The sequence below is a fragment of the Acinonyx jubatus genome, chromosome B2, assembly GCF_027475565.1.
Source record: "Acinonyx jubatus isolate Ajub_Pintada_27869175 chromosome B2, VMU_Ajub_asm_v1.0, whole genome shotgun sequence".
NCBI classification, from domain to species: domain Eukaryota; kingdom Metazoa; phylum Chordata; class Mammalia; order Carnivora; family Felidae; genus Acinonyx; species Acinonyx jubatus.
Window position 1 is genome coordinate 97,048,994 of NC_069385.1, and position 21,035 is coordinate 97,070,028.

Sequence of the window (21,035 nt, forward strand, 5' to 3'; positions counted from 1 at the left end):
GGTTAATCATGGTGTGCAGTCTCACGAAGCTCACTGGATCAACGTGTTTGCCTCATTCCTGTATCTCCCCATAAGTTAGCTCCAAGCTTACCAGAGAAAGAAGGTTGTAATTCATTGGGTCACTTCAAAACTTAAGACCCGAAGAGAAAAATATCCCTCCTTTTCCAGGAATACTTTTTATTTTATTTCTATCAAACCTTTATTTTATTTCCAGTATTCTATGGTGTAAGTTATGACTGTATGTGTTAGGCTCATAAAATCCATCTCATTACTTTTTATTGTATTGTAAATATGATACTTTTCCCTCTTCTTAATGTTGTGTAAGAATGATTGTTTTAAAGTATGTTTAGTGGAGTTCTTGTTTTATTTTGTTAGCTGCTCTATAAAATGTAAGCAGTCATGCTCAATATGTATGTTATATGAGGACTTTGGAAGAATCTGAAAATACTGCAACATATCTACAGAACAGCTTAATTGCATTCAACCATGTAAAATTTTCCATGTAATTTTAGGTGCTGGTTTCTCAGCAAAAAGCATGCCATATTTTTATAACATATAGACGATTGTATAATAGAAATCTTAATGATTTTTCTTAAGGAAATAGTCTTTATTTATAAATATGATTAATGTAATAATATAGTTAATAATAGATGAGATAATAGCCTCATTTTGAGTACTTTCATGAACAGAAAAGACCCACAGTTTTTTCCAGAGTAATAGAAACAATGTGCTTTGAACTGTGGAATTATTAACTGCTTAAACTGGAAAGAATATCAAGAACGACACCTTCTTTCTTTTACCCCTCAAATGCTGTGAATGCAAGAATGGAATCTTAGAGTTCATCTCCTAGATCCAAGAAATTTAGAATTCTGCAAGGTCATGTGACAAATTAACACCAAATACTGGATGAGAATCGTGAATGCCATTCCAGTCTTCTCCTACCCCACTGGTATCAGGTTGCTTCGTGTTCAAAATAGTGAAGTAAAAACATCAACATGGTGTTGTTCTTAAAATAGTACATTAGCAAGTGTTTCTTTTACATTTCTGTTTTACTTTTATCCCTTTTTAGGGGGAAAAAGACTTTTGACACTTCAAATGCCAAAATCACTCCTGCATATATTTTCAGACAATGCATTTACATCCATTTGTGTGCATATGCAGATTTTATTATTTTCTCTAATATTTCTCCTTTGACATTTTTTCTTTGTCGAAGTAATCTGTGACTAATTAACGTTTACTGCTTTTGCTTTGGATTTGTAGAATCTGTTTGTCCAACACGAATTCCAGTGGCAGCTCGCGATGAGAAAGGGTTTGATATTCTTTTAGGCTTGGGAGTAAAGAAAAAGGTTAAGAAAAGAATCCCGCTTTCACCAACAAAGATAAAAGGATATGAAGTAACATCTAAAGTTGACTTATCAGAATTCACAAGGTAAACATTATGACATTATGTGTTGATCTGACTTCTTTTTTTTTTTTTTTTTGGTATGTCTGTAGATATGTTGAGAATTCTTTAAGCTTATGCATATTCTTCCTTTTCTAGCAATGTTTTCCCAGAAGGTCTTCCTCCATCATATGTATTTGTCTCCACTCAGAGATTTAAGGTCAAGAAAATGTGGGATTTATGGAGAATTTTAACCATTGATGGAAGGCCACAAATAGCAGTTACCTTAAATGGTGTGGATAAAACATTACTGTTTACAACAACCAGCATAATTAATGGCTCACAGGTGGTCACCTTTGCTGACTCCCAAGTTAAGGTAAATATGCCTGGGTATGAGTATGGTGATATTCATGGTGGTATTAGCAGGTTTGTGTGTGTTTGGAGGAAGGGAGCCATAATTTTAACACGGCTGAAGTGTTAAAGATACTGACTTCATAATTTAATGTTGCTTTACTGAATAAAAGCAACAGATGAAGGAAATTTGTTTCTTTTTTTTTAATTTTTCAATATTTATTTATATTTGAGAGAGAGAGAGAGAGAGAGAGAGAGAGAGAGACAGAGTGCGAGCAGGGAAGGGGCAGAGAGATGGAGACAGAATCCGAAGCAGGCTCTAGGGCTCTGAGCTGTGAGACATCAGGACTGGAACTCATGAGGAGTGAGATCATGACTTGAGCCGAGGTTGGACTCTCAACCTACTGAGCCACCCAGGTGCCCTGAAGGCAAATTATTTCTTAAATGGGATTAAGGGGTGGGGCTAATTCACATTTTTTGAGTGCCTACTACTAGATGCCCTGAACGCGCGTAATTATAATATCCACCCAAGGAAGAAGGTATTGCTCTCATTGTACAGACAGAAAAAAAAAATGCAGGGATATTAAATCCCACCTCAAAATAACACAGCTAGTAAGTGGTGACATCAGGAATTGAAGTTAAGTCTTGTCAGTTTCAAAGTCTGGTTGGTTGTTCTTACATTACCATGTCCTACAAAATGCTGAGATCAAGACATTTGTTAGAACATCAAATACAGGTAGATAATGGGTAAAGAATTCACAATTATTGGGAGGACATTTTGTTTCCCCAGAAGGAAGCTGTATTTAATAAAATTGATAAACTAAAAATAAAAGTTTATTTTCCAAGTCAAATATGTTCGGAATACAGATGTAGTGATAAAGACAGTTATGTTTTGGTCATTATTATAATTATGGTAGTCTAACACTATATTGTATAACTTAGGAAGTGTACAAGGTTATATATGAAATTATGCATCTATGCAATTTCATATGGTAAGCAGATTAAATTTTTAAAAACTTTATTTTTATTAAAGGCAAATTGCTAGGTTCTGTAAGAAATCACAAATGAATAAGGCCTATTTCATACCTCGAAGGAACTTATATATAATGGAAGATTGAAGGTCTCTGATATCTAATAGGAGTACTAAGTATTAGTGGAGTGTAGAGGGAAAGGTAGATTCTAATACAAAATGTGGACAAGACTTATTAATGAGCTGCTTTTTGGATGGGACTTTGAAGAACGAATAGGATTTTGATGAAGAGAGCTAAGGATATGTAAGTCAGTGGTTCAGTATTGAGTAATCATGTATAATAAAATGCAGGGTTTTTATTTAAAGGGTAGAAAGTGGTGACCCCTGCATTTGGAATATAAGATACATGAAAGAAAGAGCTAACAAGGTGTGAACTCAATTTATGGGGACCTGGAAACCATACACAGGGTTTTAGACTTCATTCAGTGGATGACAGGATTCCATCTAAAAGTCTTTAATAGGTGTGCCCTAGTCAAAGCAGCTCGCTCTCCTCCTTTTGCTTTCACAAAGAATACTTGCATTTCTTTCCTGGAATTGGCATAGGTCCTGGGAATCCGGAAATTAATAAGATGTGGTATCTTCTCTTGATGAAATTCTAGTGAGAGAGATTAATGGTAGTAGAGGTATGAAGAATGGCCTAGAGAGAGCAGGATTAGAGATGTGTTTGAAAATTATTTAGATAAAGCAAGATATCCATGAACCTAAATGATGGTAATGAGAATGGAAAGGGAGAAGTGAATTTGAGTCAAAAGACATATTTGGTAGAACTTTGCGTCTGGTTATTATTAGAACTGAGGGGAGGGCAAGAGGTAAAGACACTTGTTGCAGTTTAGAAACTGAAGATATTATTATCTGAGGGAAACTGAAAGGAAGAAAGTTTTGGGGATAGTTCAAGTTCATTTTGCTTACACATTCTCTCAGTCTGATTGTGAAATATCCTGGTAAAATTATACTAGCCAGTATTAGAATTGTAGGTCCCATATGTAGGAATGAGGTCCAGGCTGTTGATGTAGATATGGGAGTTATTCCATCAAAGTAATAATTGTCCTGTAGAAGTGGGTAAGATAATCAAAGGGGAGAATGAAAAAGGTCAATGACAAACCTGTGGAGAATGACCTCATCAAAGGGCAGGTGAGGAAGAGGAGCCTTTGAAGAAACAGAATAAGCAAAGGGAGAAAAAGAAACGAAGATGATCAAGATGGTTTGAATCATGGAAGTTGAATGAGGGTATCAAGGAAGATGGACTCGTTAAGGGTGCAAAGTTGCAATGAAGTAAATAGGATGAAGAATGGGAGAAGCCATTTGGATTCAGACATAAGGAACTTTTTTTGTGACCTGGAAGGAATTGCTTCAGGAAATTGATACATCTACTAATATGTAATGAATATGTAATGGAAAATGGGGATTAATTAATTAGTAGCATTTAAGGTCCCGCTTGGGTCAAGGTGAATTAGTATATGGTACAGACCGTCTGTGTGGTATGGATTTATGGTTGGCAGCGAAGGAATGGGAACAAAGAAAATGAAAGATGGTTAGCATTTTGTTCATGAATGTTCCATACTTTCTTCCTATAGACATTATTTGATGAAGGCTGGCATCAAATTCGTCTCTTAGTAACAGAACAAGATGTAACTCTGTATATCGATGATCAACAGATTGAAAACAAGCCCTTACATCCAGTTTTAGGGATCTTCATCAGCGGGCAAACTCAAATTGGAAAGTATTCTGGGAAAGAAGAAACCGTTCAGGTAGATGAACAATGATTTGCTTTTTGCATTGTATAAAGTGGAGCTCTTGCTGTCCTTTGTGGTAGTATTTATGACATTTAACTGCATTTGACTTAATTATTAATTCCTTTAAGACACTTAAAATGTATTCAGTTTATTAGTGGGATTTTGTTTTTGAGTGTGTATTAAAATGCAAAGTTAGACTTAATAGATTTTATAGGAATCCTTAGAAAAATGTTCCCCTGGGTTAAGGGTAGAATTCTACATTCTTAGGAAACATTAATTTCATATTTCCCAGGAGATAACGAATTTGGAAAAGAAAATGTAAGATTGGAGCTGTGAGTAGGGGCTATAAAATTTGTTTGCAGCTGTGAGGATACAACAAGATGAATGCATCTTGGTGTTCTTTCTTCTTAAAACTAATTTTTGATATTTTTGAAATATTTTTGAAGCTGGAGTATCTATCTGTGGTTTGAGAAGTGTGTGTATAAAAAGATAGCCATTTCTTGAAAAATGCTTTGTTTGAAAAGGTGTGTTTTTCCCACTGTGTTTCTATTAAGGGAAGACTGTCACATCCAAATTATGCACATGGTCTCTCCGTATTAATGTTACATGTCAAATTGTAGTAAGTGTTTAAATAGAAACAGGTGTTTGGCCTACTCATCACATAACACTCCATGCCATCAACTAAGTGTCTGAAACGAAAGATGACTTCTTAAGCTGACTCTATTGTAATCAGAAATGTTGCAGAGATTTAGGATAAACACAGAAAGCCTGGGAAAGCTTTTAAGTGTCCTAGGAAATGCTCTCTAGACTAGCTCTTAATACAGAGATAATAATAAAAGCTCCACTGGTTCCTGAAGGACATCAGAGATTTGTTTTTAGTGCTAGAGCTTTCTTTATGAATTATGTTGCATCACATCTTTAAACTGTATCTTAGGTATTCAGATTTAGTGTTTTTATGTTTTAGCTGAGTGCTAAACCTTACATAACAGCTAATGTATTTGGGTTGCTTTTATTAAGCTATTAGCTTGTGCCTCAATTTTAACTTGAGTGGGTTTTGTTCCTAGTTTGATGTCCAGAAGTTACGAATCTACTGTGACCCAGAACAGAACAACAGAGAGACGGCATGCGAGATTCCTGGATTTGTGAGTAGGATGGATTATTTTCCCCCGAGTGTTGCTTCAGTACTTTCAGAGCAATAAACAAATGACAGATAATGTGTGAGCCTTAATTAAATATACAGCGTTAATTTGTTTGTTAATTGTCAGTGCAAATAAAGTTACATTGATTAAAACATATTTCATAATTGAAATAAAATTATAATGTATCTCTGTACACATAGGAATGGAAGAGCACAAGGAAGTATTTTTTACACATCTCAGCGTGTGATATTTCCAGTACTCAAGTGAAGCAGGGCTGGGCCTGCTCTAGAAAAACATAGGATTCTTTGTCTGAATATGTAGAGTGTAAATACATTTCAATATTTCATTAAATGTGTGGACAGAATACCCCACACAGCACAATTCTGAAGAATAGGAAGTGATTCATTTTCCTGTTCATCAGCATGTTTTCTCAAACCATAAGGAATATATAGGTTTCTTTTTGTTGTTGTTACCTAAGTAAGATTTTCTTGTTTCTAGGTTATAAGCCACTTTCTATTTATGTAGCTATATTCATTAATGTGTTAGGAGGAAATAATTATAAGCTAAAATATTAGTCTGATTATATATGTCTGCTCCTAGTATGTGTGTGTGTAATCAATCCCTCTCTCCTTGGACCTATATATATGTGTATATGTGTATATGTATACATATATATATATATATACACACACACACATATATATATACACATATATATATATACACATATATATATATACACACATATATATATATTTGTAATGCAAATAAGGCAGAATATTGTAAAAGTTTCCAGTGACATTTGAGCTCATGCTATAGTTCTTTTAGTTTGTAAAGTCATACTGTCATAATCTCCTTTTTTCCTATCAAACTGAATAATCTGCAAATCCACATGTTCTGAAAACTTGAGGATGTGGAGCAGTGCTATGAAGGATCTATAATGAAATCCAACATGGAACCTTTTAGAAATAATTCATTCTTGGTCTTTTAGATAGGTAGTTGTTTAAACACCGTAACTTTTATTTTAGATATTTATAGCTTAGAATATGAATCTCTAATCTCTCCTAAAAGTACTAATAAGTGATTGCATTTGAGAGTCCATCTTATATACTTATTTGTTGATATTTCTTCATCGATGTGATGGCCATTACCATTACCCTCCCACATCATGAAAGCCCAGGATTAAATGGTGGATTCTCAGTCCTCACAGCCACTGTTTTGTGTTTTTATGTCTCTTCCCTTCCTCTGAGGTGTGAGTTCATGAGGCTTGTTTGCCTTTTGCATCTTATTCCCACTTTCTTATCTTCTGATTGAATTTATTATTGTTTGGAAAGATTATTAACCTATTTAAAATCATGTGTTATTCACTGAGAAACAGATTGTTGAGTGAGAAGTTCTCCTAAAGTAAAAGGCATAAAATTTAATGCGTGGAATTTGTGACTTTCTCAGATGTGTTTTGGCTTTTTCCTCTGGTTCTTAAATGACTTCCAGAAAGTTCGAGGGGGCATATAAATCTCACCGAGGTACTTTTGCTCCTGAGTGGCCATTATACCAAGCTGCTTTGGCATTTTCGTTTACTCCTTTCACTCGTCATTGTTGTTCATTTCCTTACTTTATCCTACTGTAAATGTTGTCATAACATGTACAAATAGGTACTTTTTTTAAGGTTAGTTGCAAGCAAATGTTTTAACTCTTGCCGGTTCCAATACTTCATGTATCTGGAACCTGGACAATGAAATATCTGTAAATTAGGAAGAAAATTTAGAAAAAATGAAAAGCATCTTTTAAAACCCATTTGTTCTTCCTTTTCTTTCAGAATGGTGAGGTAGGCCTGGAAACTATTATTCTCCTTAAGGTAGTATTTGTACTGTGGGACTGTTTAGCTTGCTTCCATCAACTGTGAGTATATTAGACAAATAGAACTCATTTTTTATGTTATTGGAGTGTATTTCGTTTTCATAGCTTTTTGTGATTCAGAATTTCGTATTGGATTGGTCTGAATAAAATTGGAAAGTCAGTGTGAGATACCTTTACCATTTCGCACAGACATGCAGGTGCATACACATACCTGTGTACACATGCATATGTATGTGTCTTCCCACATTTGTTGTTTATTTCCATTTCTGTCTTTGCAGTGCCTCAACGGTCCCAGTGATGTAGGCTCTACTCCAGCTCCCTGTGTTTGTCCTCCGGGAAAGCCAGGACTGCAAGGCCCCAAAGTGAGTACTGCCTAATATGCTTTTCTTGTTAAAACCCACAAACAAAAGAGCTGAGCAAATGCGTAAAATTCCTAGGCACCGCTGACCCTTTATTGAAATTTCTACCTAGTGTCTTAGAACAGTTTAAAACCTGAATTTTAGTGATTTTTTTAAAAAAGCATATCCTAATCTGTAAGTGCCTTTGAACCTAGAACTGATTCCCCTGGCCCACAGTAAAGTGAGGGAACTTTATTAGTTTGTTTGCTGGTTTATCTGGTTCCCTCCCACCACCCTCAAAGACTGCTGCCAGATACCAAGAACCATACCTCCTTACAATCTAATAAAAAATGAAGAAAGGGCATTTGTTGAGATGTGTTCGAAATTCTCAGTTTGTCAAAATGATTTCCAGATAGGGGGTGCCTGAGTGGCTCAGTTGGTTAAATCTCCAACCTCCGCTCAGGTCAAGATCTCACGGTTTGTGAGTTCAAGCCCTGCATCAGGCTCTGTGCTGACAGCTCAGAGCCTGGAGCTTGCTTCAGATTCTCTCTCTCTCTCTCTCTCTCTCTCTCTCTCTCTCTCTTTCTTTTTCTTTCTGCCCCTCCCCCACTCACACGTTTTCTCTCTGTGTTTCTCTCAAAAATAAACATTAGAAAACTTTTTTTAAAAAATAAAAAGAAATGACTTTCAGATAGAAAAATGAAGTAGAAATATTAAAATTGACTTCAACATTATGTTTGATGTCTAATTCTAAAAAACAGGCATATAGAGATTTATTAATTTTACTTAATTATGTGATAATCACTTTGGGGGAGTAGGTCTATTAGTGATACTCATATATGCACATCTTCCAGTTGCATATATTGATTTGTGTATGTATATATGTTAATTGTGTGTATGTGTATATAAACATTTACATATTTATTTGTGTATTACACATTTTTATGTGATTGGAGCCATGATGTGCATACTATTTCTCAACTAGTTACTTTTTATATAACTAAATATTTTGAACATATTTCTATGCTATTAAATATGAATGATTAAGTGTAAGTTAATACTTACTGTGGCATCACTTAGACCCAGCCTGATACTGAGACGTTAAGTGGTTTGTCTACTCTATGTGAATCTTATTCATTTAATAGTATTTTACAGTATCACTTAAATAAAAATGATGTCTAACTTGGAAGCAGGTATGACTCCCTAGCCAAAAAGAGTGTTTTGTGTATTGATCATTTATTGCCTGAGGTGACCAAGCAATAAATATGAATTATGATGTTCATTTCGATGGAATTTCCTTAAGTGTTTTAGTCACCATCACTGAAAATTTAAGATTTTAAACTGCTCATCTGATTTAATTCTTCCTATCTTTTATGCATGTTTCTCCTGTCCATTTTTATGTGATAGTTCATGACACACTCCAGGTCTAGCATTAAAATCAAGAAACAAATATAATTTAACAAATAAAAGTACACATTCATTATTTTATTTAAAGAAAATCTATTTGGTTTGGAATTTGACTTCAGTATATTATAATCAATTTATTATTATAAAGTATTTTTAAATGGCATTTAGGTAAGTTAATCTAAGTGTTCTTCCTTTTAAAGTTTATTTATTTATTTTGGGGGGGTGAATGAGTGGGGAAGGGCAGAGAGAGAGAATCCCAAGCTGGCTTTGTGCTGTCGGTGCAGAGCCCCACACAGGGCTTATATGTATATGTATATGCATATACATACATATATACATACATATATGTATACCTATATACATATATACATATATACATACATGCGTATATGTATACATATATACATACATATATATATATAAATTCAATTTGAAATATTATACATAAGAATTATTTGATCTGTAAGATATATAATATGGAAATGAGAGTCCCATTATGTCTGACCTCTCAATGCCCAGAGTGCTTTCCTGACTCCCAGGGAGGTTCTGGCCACCCCTAGGGTATCTTAAGGTTTGTCTTCTTTTGGGGAGACATCAGATGCCTCTGATGCTTTCTGAATCTTTATTAGTGATCTGTTAGGTGTCTTGAAGTGACATCAGTTTTTATTCACATGTGTTTCTACAGCAAAGTTCCAGAGCACCCTTTGTCTTATCTGGTAAAGCCTCTGACATCCAGTGTTTCCAAGTTCCATGTGTTCCTCATGTTCATTTTCTTAGTCATAATCTCACACTATTGCCACCTACTGCTTTAAGCGAAATTGCAGTTTTCCACCAATCTTCAAGTTGGCGTGCCTTCTCGGTCTGCTTTCCATTTTCTTCAGAAAATCTGGCAGGAGAACAGGAACACACACATACTCTTCCATCCTTTTAGGGCTCTTTCCCCTGGAGGTGGTTCCTAGCCCACATCAGGGACCTGCATGTGAAAAACAGAATCCCTAGCAACACTCTGAGTTGTATTTCCTTTAGAGAATTTCTGGCTTGGGGAATTAATAGGGTTTTAATTAGATCAGCACAACTGGAACTAAAACAGATGAAGTGTTGTTACTTATAGATTGAACTGAGACTTAATGGGCATTTTTGTTAGATGCTCTCTGGAAAGTTTTGTAGATAACCATCAAATAGAGTTACCTGTGAAAAACAGATCTAGTATTCCTGCTAACCAGAAATAGATTTCTGGGAGCTGATAGTTGAGTCCTGAGACTGAAACTGAGGTGAAATTCTTGTGTGGGTAGGTGGGTAAATGCTTATTCTAGGATAAAGACAGTCATCTGTTTAGAATTCTCTGAGTTTCCAAAAGATAGGACAACCCTATTGGAAAACTAGGTCAAATTAACTGTGGTAGCCTGTACTTAGACTTACCATGGCATTATAACTCTATAAAAAGCATAGAAATATATGTCTGTTACTGGATTGCGAGTTCCTTAAAGAAAAGCTAATTCATTTTGCATTCTTAATGTCAAATATAGGGAGGATTCAATAAACCTGTTGGAATAATTTTTCTACGCAAGCACTTTACATTTAATAAAAACTAAATTCCCCTTTGAAATTCCAGTGTCTAACAGTGCTTAATGATGGTAGTTTTTTAATTTAATGAATTATGAAATCATTGAACAAATAAGATTCACCCCTCTTCCCAGTTGACTTGTGTGGGATGGAATGCCTTTGTTGTGCTATGGGAGATCCAGGCAATCCCCAATTTACAAACACCACCTTTCAAAAGACCTTTGTGATTGGCATGTTCTCTCTCCACTTGAGTAGTCATAGGAACGTTTGTGGGGGCAGACTCCCACATTTGATCTAACCTTGATATTAGAGCTATTAGTTCAGAAGTGGAAAGAAGGCGTTTTGTCCTCTTTTTAGGAAGGAGCAATTTCTTACTAATCCTTTCCTCTGAAATTACTGCCTCCCCCTCTCCAGCTGTATCTATCTCTATTGACTTCCTTTGTTTCACCCTCATCAGTCCACTGATTAGGGATTTCTTTGAGCTATCAAAGTATCCTCTGTTTAAAATACAAAAGCCTTTGGAAAATTTCAGAGGCCACCGGGCATTCACATTTTTATGTAGATTTCCCCAGACTAAGTGGATTCCTTCTAGCCTGTGAGTGGGTGTTTGAGTTTTGAGGGAGGGAAGAGGTTGGTTTGGGAGGAGGGAATAGGTCGTAGGTCAGGACTCCTGCAAGTCTTCAGGGGAGCATGAAGGCACAAGGATTTTTGAGAAAAGGGCTTGAATACCTGGGATGTGGGCCTAGGTGAAGGGCTCCAAAGACCTTTGTTTCAGATGAGCAACTTAAACTATTAGCTTGCTTCTGCAAGCACAATTGTTTCTTACTTTAATTATTCATATTTACACGACTTGAGAGGCCAGATGCAGAGATGTTTTAGCTTAGTCCATGACATTTCCACTCCTGTCAACAACTCAAAAATCCTGTGGCACGAGTTCAGTTCAACATAAGTAAGTATTGCTTTTCAGCTGAACACATAGTTTCTAAAATTCAAAATGTGCAAATGTTTCAACTAAATTAGAAGAAACTGGATTGGGAATTTAGTCACAGTTGTACAATAGGCCCTACGTCTCATGTAATGTATTTGGAAATTGTTTTCCATGTTAAGTTTCTTAGCAGTCCCCAGGTCTGGTTCTAATCAGTGTATGCGTTTTAATGTGGGCAGGGACAGTGGTGTTTAGGAGCATGGACTCTGGGCCTGCATTGGCTGAGTTCAAGTGACATCTTCACTACTGCTGTGTGACCTTAAGCAAGTGACCTACCCTTCCGGGCCTCAGTTGTCCTATACAAAAAATGGGAATAATGAAATTACTTGTGTCATGGGATTATTAAAAGGATTAAGTAATTTAACATATGTAAATCTCTTACAGCAGTGTGTAGCATATAATTAACAAAGGTTGAGCATCAGCTTTTATTACAGTAATACAATTGAATTTTTATTCTGATTGGTCGTCTCTCCAAAATTAGTGTTTTACTTTATTCTCCCAATTTTATGGAAACAACACCAACCCTTCCTGAGTTTTTGCAAATAAATAGTAGGGCAATAGTCAAAATAGCCAGTAAAACCTGCCAGAAATAATAGAACCTGAAAAAGAGATTATTTTCCCTCTTGGGGCCCGTTCACCAGTGTTATGGTCCTTACAAAGTCACATTGGATTTATCTTGTGAGTGATTTTTTTTTTTGTCTTGAAACCTAGTTTTTATTTATTTAAAATGTTAAGTATGTTTTGTACTTTTATGCAGCATTAAACCACAAATCTCATTTCTTCTTATCCCAAACCTGTATTTCAGCTTTGTCATAAAAAATAAACCCTCTAAGATCCTTTTAATATCCTAGATTTTGCTGATGATTAATATGCTGCAAATAAAGAGGGTCATTAACAGGAAATTTGACTTAAGTCAATTGGTAGGGTCACGTTGGTGGCTCAGTTGGTTAAGTGTCTGATTTAGGCTCAGGTCATGATCTCATAGTTCATGGTTTTGAGCCCCTCCTCTTGCTCTGAGCTGACATTGCGGAGCCTGCTTGGGATTCTCTCTCCTTCTCTTTCTGCCTCTCCCTTGTTTGTGCTCTCTCTCTCTCAAAAATAAATAAACTTAAAAAAAGTTTAAAATAAATCAACTGGCAAATAGTTCTTGAATCTCTACTTGATAGCATTTTCAACCCCTGCCTCTTCTGCCAAAAAAGGAAGTTTGCACAGAGTCTGAGTTCAAATGATAAATGCAGACTAATCAAGGAAAAACTGAAAGAATTCTACTTAAGAATAAGGAAACAGTTAAGAGCTGCTATCGCATTTCAAAAGAAAAAGACATCAAGTAAAAAGGAATAATTGATTCTTTTTTTTAAAATGTTTTCAAGAGAGAGAGGAGAGCAAGGGACAGGCAGAGGGAGAGAGAGGGAGACACAGAATCCAAAGCAGGCTCCAGGATCTGAGCTGTCAGCACAGAGCCTGATGCGGGACTCGAACTTGGGAACTGTGAGATCATGACCTGAGCCAAAGTTGGACGCTTAACTGACTGAACCACCCAGGTACCCCTTAAAAATAATTTTTTTTTAGTGTTTATTTTTGAGAGAGAGTGAGAGAACAGGGGAGGAATAATTGATTCTTAAGTGGATAAGGAAGGGAAACTTCTTGCCAAGAGAAAAAAAAAATGGAATGTGTTGAAAGACCTCAGGTCCAATCTGAACATGGATAAAGGATGGCACGGAGGCCAGAGATGAAGGTGGATCCTCTCATAATAAGAACAGTAAAACTCAGGGCGCCTGGGTGCCTCAGTCAGTTAAGAGTCGCATTCTTGCTTTCTGCTCAGGTCATGATCTCGTGGTCATAGGACTGATCCCCATGTAGGGCTCCATGCTGAACATGGAGACTGTTTAAGATTATTTCTCTCTCTCCCTCTGCCTCTCTCCCCTACTCATTCTCTTTCTGTCTCTCAATTAAGAAAAAAATAAAAAAAGAAAACGCTAACTACCTAGAGAACCAGAGTGTTACTCCTTAATGGAAGTCCTTGGGTTAGAATTATAAATTCTGTCTCTTCAGGAAGACATTACATGTTTCAGCATTATTTTTCTCCCTGGATTTATAGCTACTCTTTCTCTCTTTTAAAAATGACATTTCCATTTTTCTTAGCCTTTCCTTGTGCTATGCCTCGTGGGCAGCTCCTAAGTGAAAAGCCCATCCCTCCTTCATTGGCCACTTAATAGAGTTCGCATAGTTCTTTCCATTTTTCCTGTTCCATTTTTCAGGAACAAATCTCCCTAACCAGTAGCCTGAAGTAGTATTTCAGACTAGCAGATCTGGGTCTGTGAAAGTACCCTTAGTATTGGTGTTTAGTTAACTTACAATTATTGGGGTCCTGTGTGAATGATTTCTTAATTGAACTGAAATCAGTTGTCTTACCTCTAGGCAGGAGTTTACTGATAGTATATGTTTTTAAGCAAGATGCCCCATGTGGATCTCTTGGACTCAGTAATAGATTAATACATTAATTTTGAAGTATTTCTTAGAATTAAATTATACAACTTCCTTATCTCCCAAAAAACGTTCCCTTTTTTATGGGTGGTGACCATCTGAATGCCATTGGGCAACATACTAGAGTTCCATAAAATGTGCCTGGGTGAATTGTCATATTGTAGGGAATAGTGTTCTTTGGACATCCTTGATTGTGAAGGCAAAGGTCATTTCTTCATTTCTAGGTATTAAATGTGTTAAAGACTGTGGGGGTTGGGCAGATTTATTTGGCTTGGCCATGCTTTCATGTAAATATTCAGATTTAAAAATTTTAACATTATTAAAGAGACGCATTGACTGGAATAAAAGAAATGAGTGTCATACCGCTTTAAGCTTGAGTCCCATGTGTAAGATCATAGAGCCTGTGGACTTAAAAAAAAAAATTGTGAATTGAATTATGACATTATAGGTCATTGATATCTGTAGTGTAACATTTAGAATAAAGACTGTAGACTTACAAATGAAAGATGGCTATTATTGAAACCATATTAGCTATGACACTTAATTTGTTTAGAATTCTAAAAATGTCCTGCCATAAATACTGACATTTTACATTAGTGAAAAGTATCTCACTTGTTATACTTGATATACTCACAGAAATAAATCCTTGAAAATTTTGCATAATAAAAAGCCTTTATTTGGTAAAGTGGGTGTTTAAAATATGGCATTTTTCTAACCCTATTTTGGGACTTATGTTTTTGTTTTGTTTTGTTTTGTTTTTTAACATACAGAGAGGTACAAATAATGGAATTGGTTTGAACCTTGAAGGCGTCTGATTGCATCATTATGGTTGGTCATTTTGTACTGAGGATTTTTTTTCCTTTCTAGGGTGAACCTGGACAGCCTGGGAACCCCGGCTACCCTGGACAATCTGGTCAAGATGGTAAGCCTGTGAGTACTGAAAGCTTAGTCATCTCCAGTACTGGGATTATGTCAAAGTAAAAACTGCACTGGGTAAAGTTAAACAGGCAAGGAAGACTTTATTCAAGACTGTTGTAATAGGGAGAGAGATTGATCTTTATTCAGTGAAACAAAGGAAGGGTTCTTGCGTGCTGGCCTGAGCTAGTGAAAAAGTACTGGAGAACTTTAGGTGGGTGATCAATGGGGTGGCAGGAATTGAGTTATCCTGAGTTTGGCAGATGTTTTCCTGTGTGATTAGGGCAACTGTCTTTGGTAATTGGCACTTCTCAAAGTTAGGGTCCTACCCTCCCTCAGAGACTGGAAGATCCGGGTACTTCCCTTTCTTGATGAGTGTATTTCAAAGGGATGGCTCCTAGGTCCTTGAGAAAGACGTTCGTTGCTAGTTGCAAAACTGACAAGAAATTTTGAAAAGGTTTGCCACTCAGAGGGTCAGAGAAAGTGACAAATTTTCTAGAGTATAAATGCTCTAAGAAGAGGGAGATCAGGAGCCTCGGGTCAGGAAGAAGGCTGTCTGAAGTTTACTTAAGCTGAGGGGAACATTAAGCCTGGTTGGGTCAATAGGATCAGCTTTCCAGTCACTTTTTAGGTGCATTATCCCCAAATTGCATGCATCTTTGTTACATTTAAAAAGTTGTCTAGTGAGTATTGATGCATAGCTAGGTTCAGAAATCTTTTTGTCTTTTTCCTTCATGTCTATGGCAGTTTTCAAGTTGAAGATCTTTTTAAAAGTGATATTTTCCTAAGAGCATACGTGCACTGGAATATATTGACTAAAAAAATAGTATCTTGTAAGTTTCAAGAGAACTGTAGGGAGATTTTTGAATTAAGGAAACAAAGCAAATCCACTTTAAAGCATTCTAGGCAAATATTTTCAGATAGCTCAGCTGTCAACATGTTTATAACAGCAAATAAACATGAGGAATTTGCTTTTGAATGTTAGATAATTGTCATCCAAAATATCTCTTTATCATGAAACATTAACTTCTTGCATGAAGGATGGGAAGGTGTGTATTGTGAGTCAGTAATATTTAAGGAATGAAGGAACCACAGCCTAATGTTAGACTATCACTATCCCAACCATCAGGATAGAGGAGCTTGTTCGTTCCTGAGAGAGGTTTGCTGACAAATTCAATACAAAAATATAGCCGACTTTTGAAGAAGTAGTGATGTGCTGGGGTCTCATACGCCAGTTTTGTGTGGGAAAATGGTACACAGGTGAGTCTCTCTGGAGAGAGGTTGTTGGAGAAGGGAGTTGGAAGAGGTCACAAAATGGTCACAAAAAGCTGTAGAGAGCTGAGGAGCTGCTGGGTGGCTGGGGTGGTGCTGCTCAACTGACACACTGGGATGCATTCTAAGTGTGATGACAATGCATTTGGGAATTTTGAGATAGGAAGTAACTTGACCTGGCTTATGTTTTAGAAAGATAAATATGAATATTATGTGGAGAGTAGATTATATAGGGCAAGAGTGGAAACAGGAGATGTGTGGGAGGTTATTTCAAGATTCTAAGGGAGAAGTAAGACTGGCTTGGACGGGTTGATGTGGTGAAAGGGAAGATAAGTGGTCATATTGTGGATTTTTTTTTAATGTAAAGCTGACCAGAATTGCTGTCAAATTAGGTGTGAGGCATGAGAGAAAGAGTCGCGGAAGACTCTGAGGATCTTTGTGTGAACAGCTTACTGAGCTGGACAGCCCTGGGAGAGAATGCCTTGTTGCTCCTAGGATGCCCATGGTGCTTGCTAGGATATTAGAGGAATCTTGAGTTCAGGGATGTGAGTTCAGGGAATGAAAATACACAGTTGGGACTCCTTCGTTTGTAGATTTATCTATATCAAGCCACCAGAGTGGATGCGATCATTTAGAGAGTAATCACGGATTAGAGAAGAGAAGAAGGCAGTGGACTGAGCCTTGGGCTGTCTTTAGAGGAAAAAGGGGAGGAAGATGCAGCCAAGGAAATTGGGAAAGAAAGACCAATGAAGTAGGAGGAGAATCAGCAGGGGGTGGCATCCCCAGAAGCCCGGGGAAAAAAGCATTTTGAGAAGGGAGTGCTCAGTTGGGTCATTGTTGCTAAGAAGTTTTGAAAAATGAGCTCTATGCCTAGTCCATTGAATTTGCTAGATGGAGGTATTGGGGCCCTTGATAAATGGGGTTTAGGGAAGGTGGGTATAAAAACTGGATTGAAATGGGTTCAAGAGAAAGTGTGAAGTAAAATGATGACTGAATATAGATGCTTTTTCTGAGGGGTAGAATGAGGAACAGATGAATGGAGCAGTTGCATGGTTAGGATGTGGGATAAAAGGAGGGTTTTTTTAAAAGATGGGAGAGAGGTGCCTGGGTGGCTTAGTTAGGCCTGCGACTCTTGGTTTCTCCTCAGGTCATAATGTCACAGTTTGTGGGATTCTCCCTCCCTCCCTCTCTCTATGCCCCTCCCCCAACTTATGCACCTGAGTGTCCTCTGTCTCTGTGTCTCTCTCTCAAAATAAAAAAAAACTAAGAGATGGGACATGTTGTAACATGTTTTTATGATGATGAAAATGAGGCAGAGGGGGAAAATATCCGTGATTTGGGCGATAATGGATGTTTTCAGGAAGAAAACCCTTAGGTAGGTGGGAGGACATTGGTATACAGCATGGGCATTTGAATCTTTCTGTGCCATTGTAGGCCAAGCTGGTAAGTACAGAAGTAGCTTGGTAGCGATTTGTGGGAAAGAAGGTGAAAAATGTATCATCAGACATTTGAATTGAATGAAACAAATAGGTTCTTAATCTAACATCTCCTCTTTGCCTTTAGCCTCAACTCCTGTAACATGGCAACATTTTCCTTGGAGTTTCTTATATCCCAGCTGTTCTCACTTCATAACTTAAAGTGTCATGTGACTTGGTGGCATTCCTCACTGTGACTCCTGCGTCCCAGTAATGGTGCTGCCTGAGCCCCTGTGTGAACTCTTTCCTAATCACACTGGGTGGTGGGATGCCCTGGAGACCCTTTCCTGGGCCCTACTCTGTCTGGGTACTGGTAGCTGTGGTGCTTTCCCCCTCCGAAGCAGATACACTTGACATGCTGAAATATCATCTGCTGGCACCTCGTAATGACACAGAGCTCCTCTGAGAGCACTACTAAATTATTTAGTAATAATAATTTAGTATAACAATTAATTATAATAATATTAATTAGTTATATAAGTATAAATATTAGTTACATAAGTACTTATATTAATATATTAGTAATGTTAGTATATGTAATATATTAATATACATGGATACATATTAATGTATGTTAATATATGGTAATAATTAATATATTACTATATAATTAATATATGTTAACAATATAAATTCAATAATATAGATAATATATATATAAATTATAACTATATATAAGTGTATTAAATTATATTAAATTAGTTATAGAATTAATATTAATTAATTGTATAATAATTTAGTATAAGTTATTCAATATATCGAGGTGAGTGCTGAGCAAGCTTTTCACAGGCTATCAGCTCTAGTTTGCTTTTTTTTTTTCTTATTAAATATTTTGTCAAGAATGAAGTACTGGAAACTAGTTGCAATAAGCCTGATCTAATAATCATGGATATTGCTTTATGACTTTCATCTAAGCTATAATGGATTTATTATGTCATCTCATTGAGTACATGTGTATGTGTTTGTATGTGTATATGACTTTATGTATAGTTATAGGGAAAGGTACATAGTACCTGATATTAGAGGTTAGATGGTATTAGAGACTATCTGATGTTAGAGAAAAGACAGAATAATGTCCACATCCTAATCTCTAAGACCTGTAAATGTATTGATTAGGAACTCCGCACACATGATTAAATCAAGGATCTTGAGATGCAAAGATTATCCTGTGGAAATTTATCTGAGTGGCCGGTATAATCACAGTGATCCGTATAGGAGGGGGGTAGGGGTGTCAGAGTCAGGGGAGGAGATGTCATGACAGAAGCAGAGATCAGGGTGAGGTGTCCATGTCCAAGGAATGTTGGTAGCATCCAGAAGCTGGTAAAGGGAAAGAACACTTTTCCCCCTAGAACCTTTAAAGGGAATGCAGGCCCGCTGACATGATGAGTTTAGCTCCCTAAAGCCATGTTGGGCTTCTGACCTACAGAACTACAAGTGTGTGTTCGTTTAAGCCATTATGTTTGGGGTAATTCGTTACAGCAGCAATAAGAAACCGGTTTCTCTAATGTTAATCTGTTTACCCAAAGGTACAGCTTTTCCTAAATCTCTCCTTTTCCCTGTAGGAAATCTGTAGGAGATAGGAGTTGGGGCAGGAAGAGAAAGTGAGTCTGGGAGCCAGAACAGCTGAAGGTCATTAGTGTGTGTCCAGGGCCAGTGCACAGCGGGAGTGGGAAGGTGTGGGTGGAGTCTCTGGCTGGCGATTGAAGCCATCTGGACCAAGGAAAGTTGGATGGAACAATTCGAAGGGAATTCTGCTTTGTTTGGATTTGGTTCTGTGCAATCCCCTTCAATAAGCAGCTTGAATCTCTTTCGCATAACCAGGCCAAGTCAACTAAAGCTTTAAATAGGAATTATTCCATTCTGGAGAAATACTGATTTTCATAAGGCAAATGCCTTCAAACAAAACGAAAGAGTGATTTTCAAATTCTTCCCCTCCTTTCTCGATTTCTATCAGCAGTGTCTGAGCATATTACTATTTTGCTATTCTATCATTATATAGAGAGAAGCAGGGGAAATATTTCTATATCCTGCTAGGTAGTTCAGAGTAGTGCTATTAGTAAAGACATTATACTGTTATGACATTGATTTTTTTTGAAAGAAGGCCTACTATGAAAATATATAGGACTGTTTTATGATTTTGTAGTAGTGTTTGTTTCTGTCTGTTTTCTGTCATTATTAAGTACTCTTCATGAACTAAAGTACTTTATGAAACCAAAGCCCTTGCTGGCTGTTGGAGAGATCTGAGGCTGTTTTGCCCTCTGTTTTGCTTTTAAAAATTGCTTTGGTTTCATGGGCCTCAGTTTCTTCATCTGGGAAATGAGAAGATGGTGCCAGATGAGGCCCATGTTCTGTCCAATGTTGATTTTCTAAGATTCCATGAAGGCCATCACATTTACTGAGAGAGAAAAGTAAGCTAGAATAAACTGTCAAAATCTGGAGTTGGTTTTCTGTATTATTGGCTTAAGTGATTCAGGAATATTGATAGCACAGTGCTACCAATAGACAGAAGAATAGATTGGTCAGTGAGCCACACTCCATGATGCAGCACCCCTCTGTCCCCACCCCCACCCCTTCATTGTACCCCTGTGTCATCTAGAGATTCCAGAAAGCGGCTAGCTGTCTATGGAGGGTTCAACTTTACAGAAGTAGTCAACACACATGGGGAATTTCAAAGTTACCTGACTTGATCAAACTACAAATACGAGGGATGGGGCAGGTTAGTAGGAGATGAATTTGTGTACATAGGAGGGAGAAAGGAGGGGAGATCAAATAGGGTTCTTCAGGCCATTGTGATGACTTTGGCTTTCAGTTGAAGTGAACTGAGGAACCACTGGCGGATTTAAGTAAAGGAGTGATGTGATGTAACTTACTTAGAAACAAAAGTACTCTAACTTCTGAGTTGAGAATAGATTTTAGGGAGATGAGGACACAAGCAGGATCAGTTAGGAGGCTCTTAAAATAACCCAGGAGTAAGATGATGGCAGCTAGCATCAGGATAGTAAGTAGTGAGGCAAAGAGAACTGCTGACTTTCTGGGGGTATTTTGAAGTTAGAGCTGATGGAATTTGATGATGTACCCTGCCCGAGTTTGAGGGAGAGAAGTCAA

At 37.0% G+C, this 21,035-nt stretch overlaps 1 protein-coding gene across 4 annotated transcripts in view; it reads left to right on the forward strand.

The window, feature by feature from the left end:
- COL21A1 (collagen type XXI alpha 1 chain) overlaps positions 1-21,035 on the forward strand; it is a 199,054-nt gene that overhangs the window by 95,463 nt on the left and 82,556 nt on the right. For all 4 annotated transcript variants that reach the window (XM_053222660.1, XM_053222659.1, XM_053222658.1 and 1 more), the window contains 6 exons: positions 1,261-1,429; positions 1,541-1,757; positions 4,337-4,510; positions 5,560-5,637; positions 7,770-7,853; positions 15,136-15,198. In XM_053222660.1, coding sequence (XP_053078635.1) covers positions 1,261-1,429; positions 1,541-1,757; positions 4,337-4,510; positions 5,560-5,637; positions 7,770-7,853; positions 15,136-15,198 — 785 coding nt within the window. The remainder of the gene's footprint in view (positions 1-1,260; positions 1,430-1,540; positions 1,758-4,336; positions 4,511-5,559; positions 5,638-7,769; positions 7,854-15,135; positions 15,199-21,035) is intronic.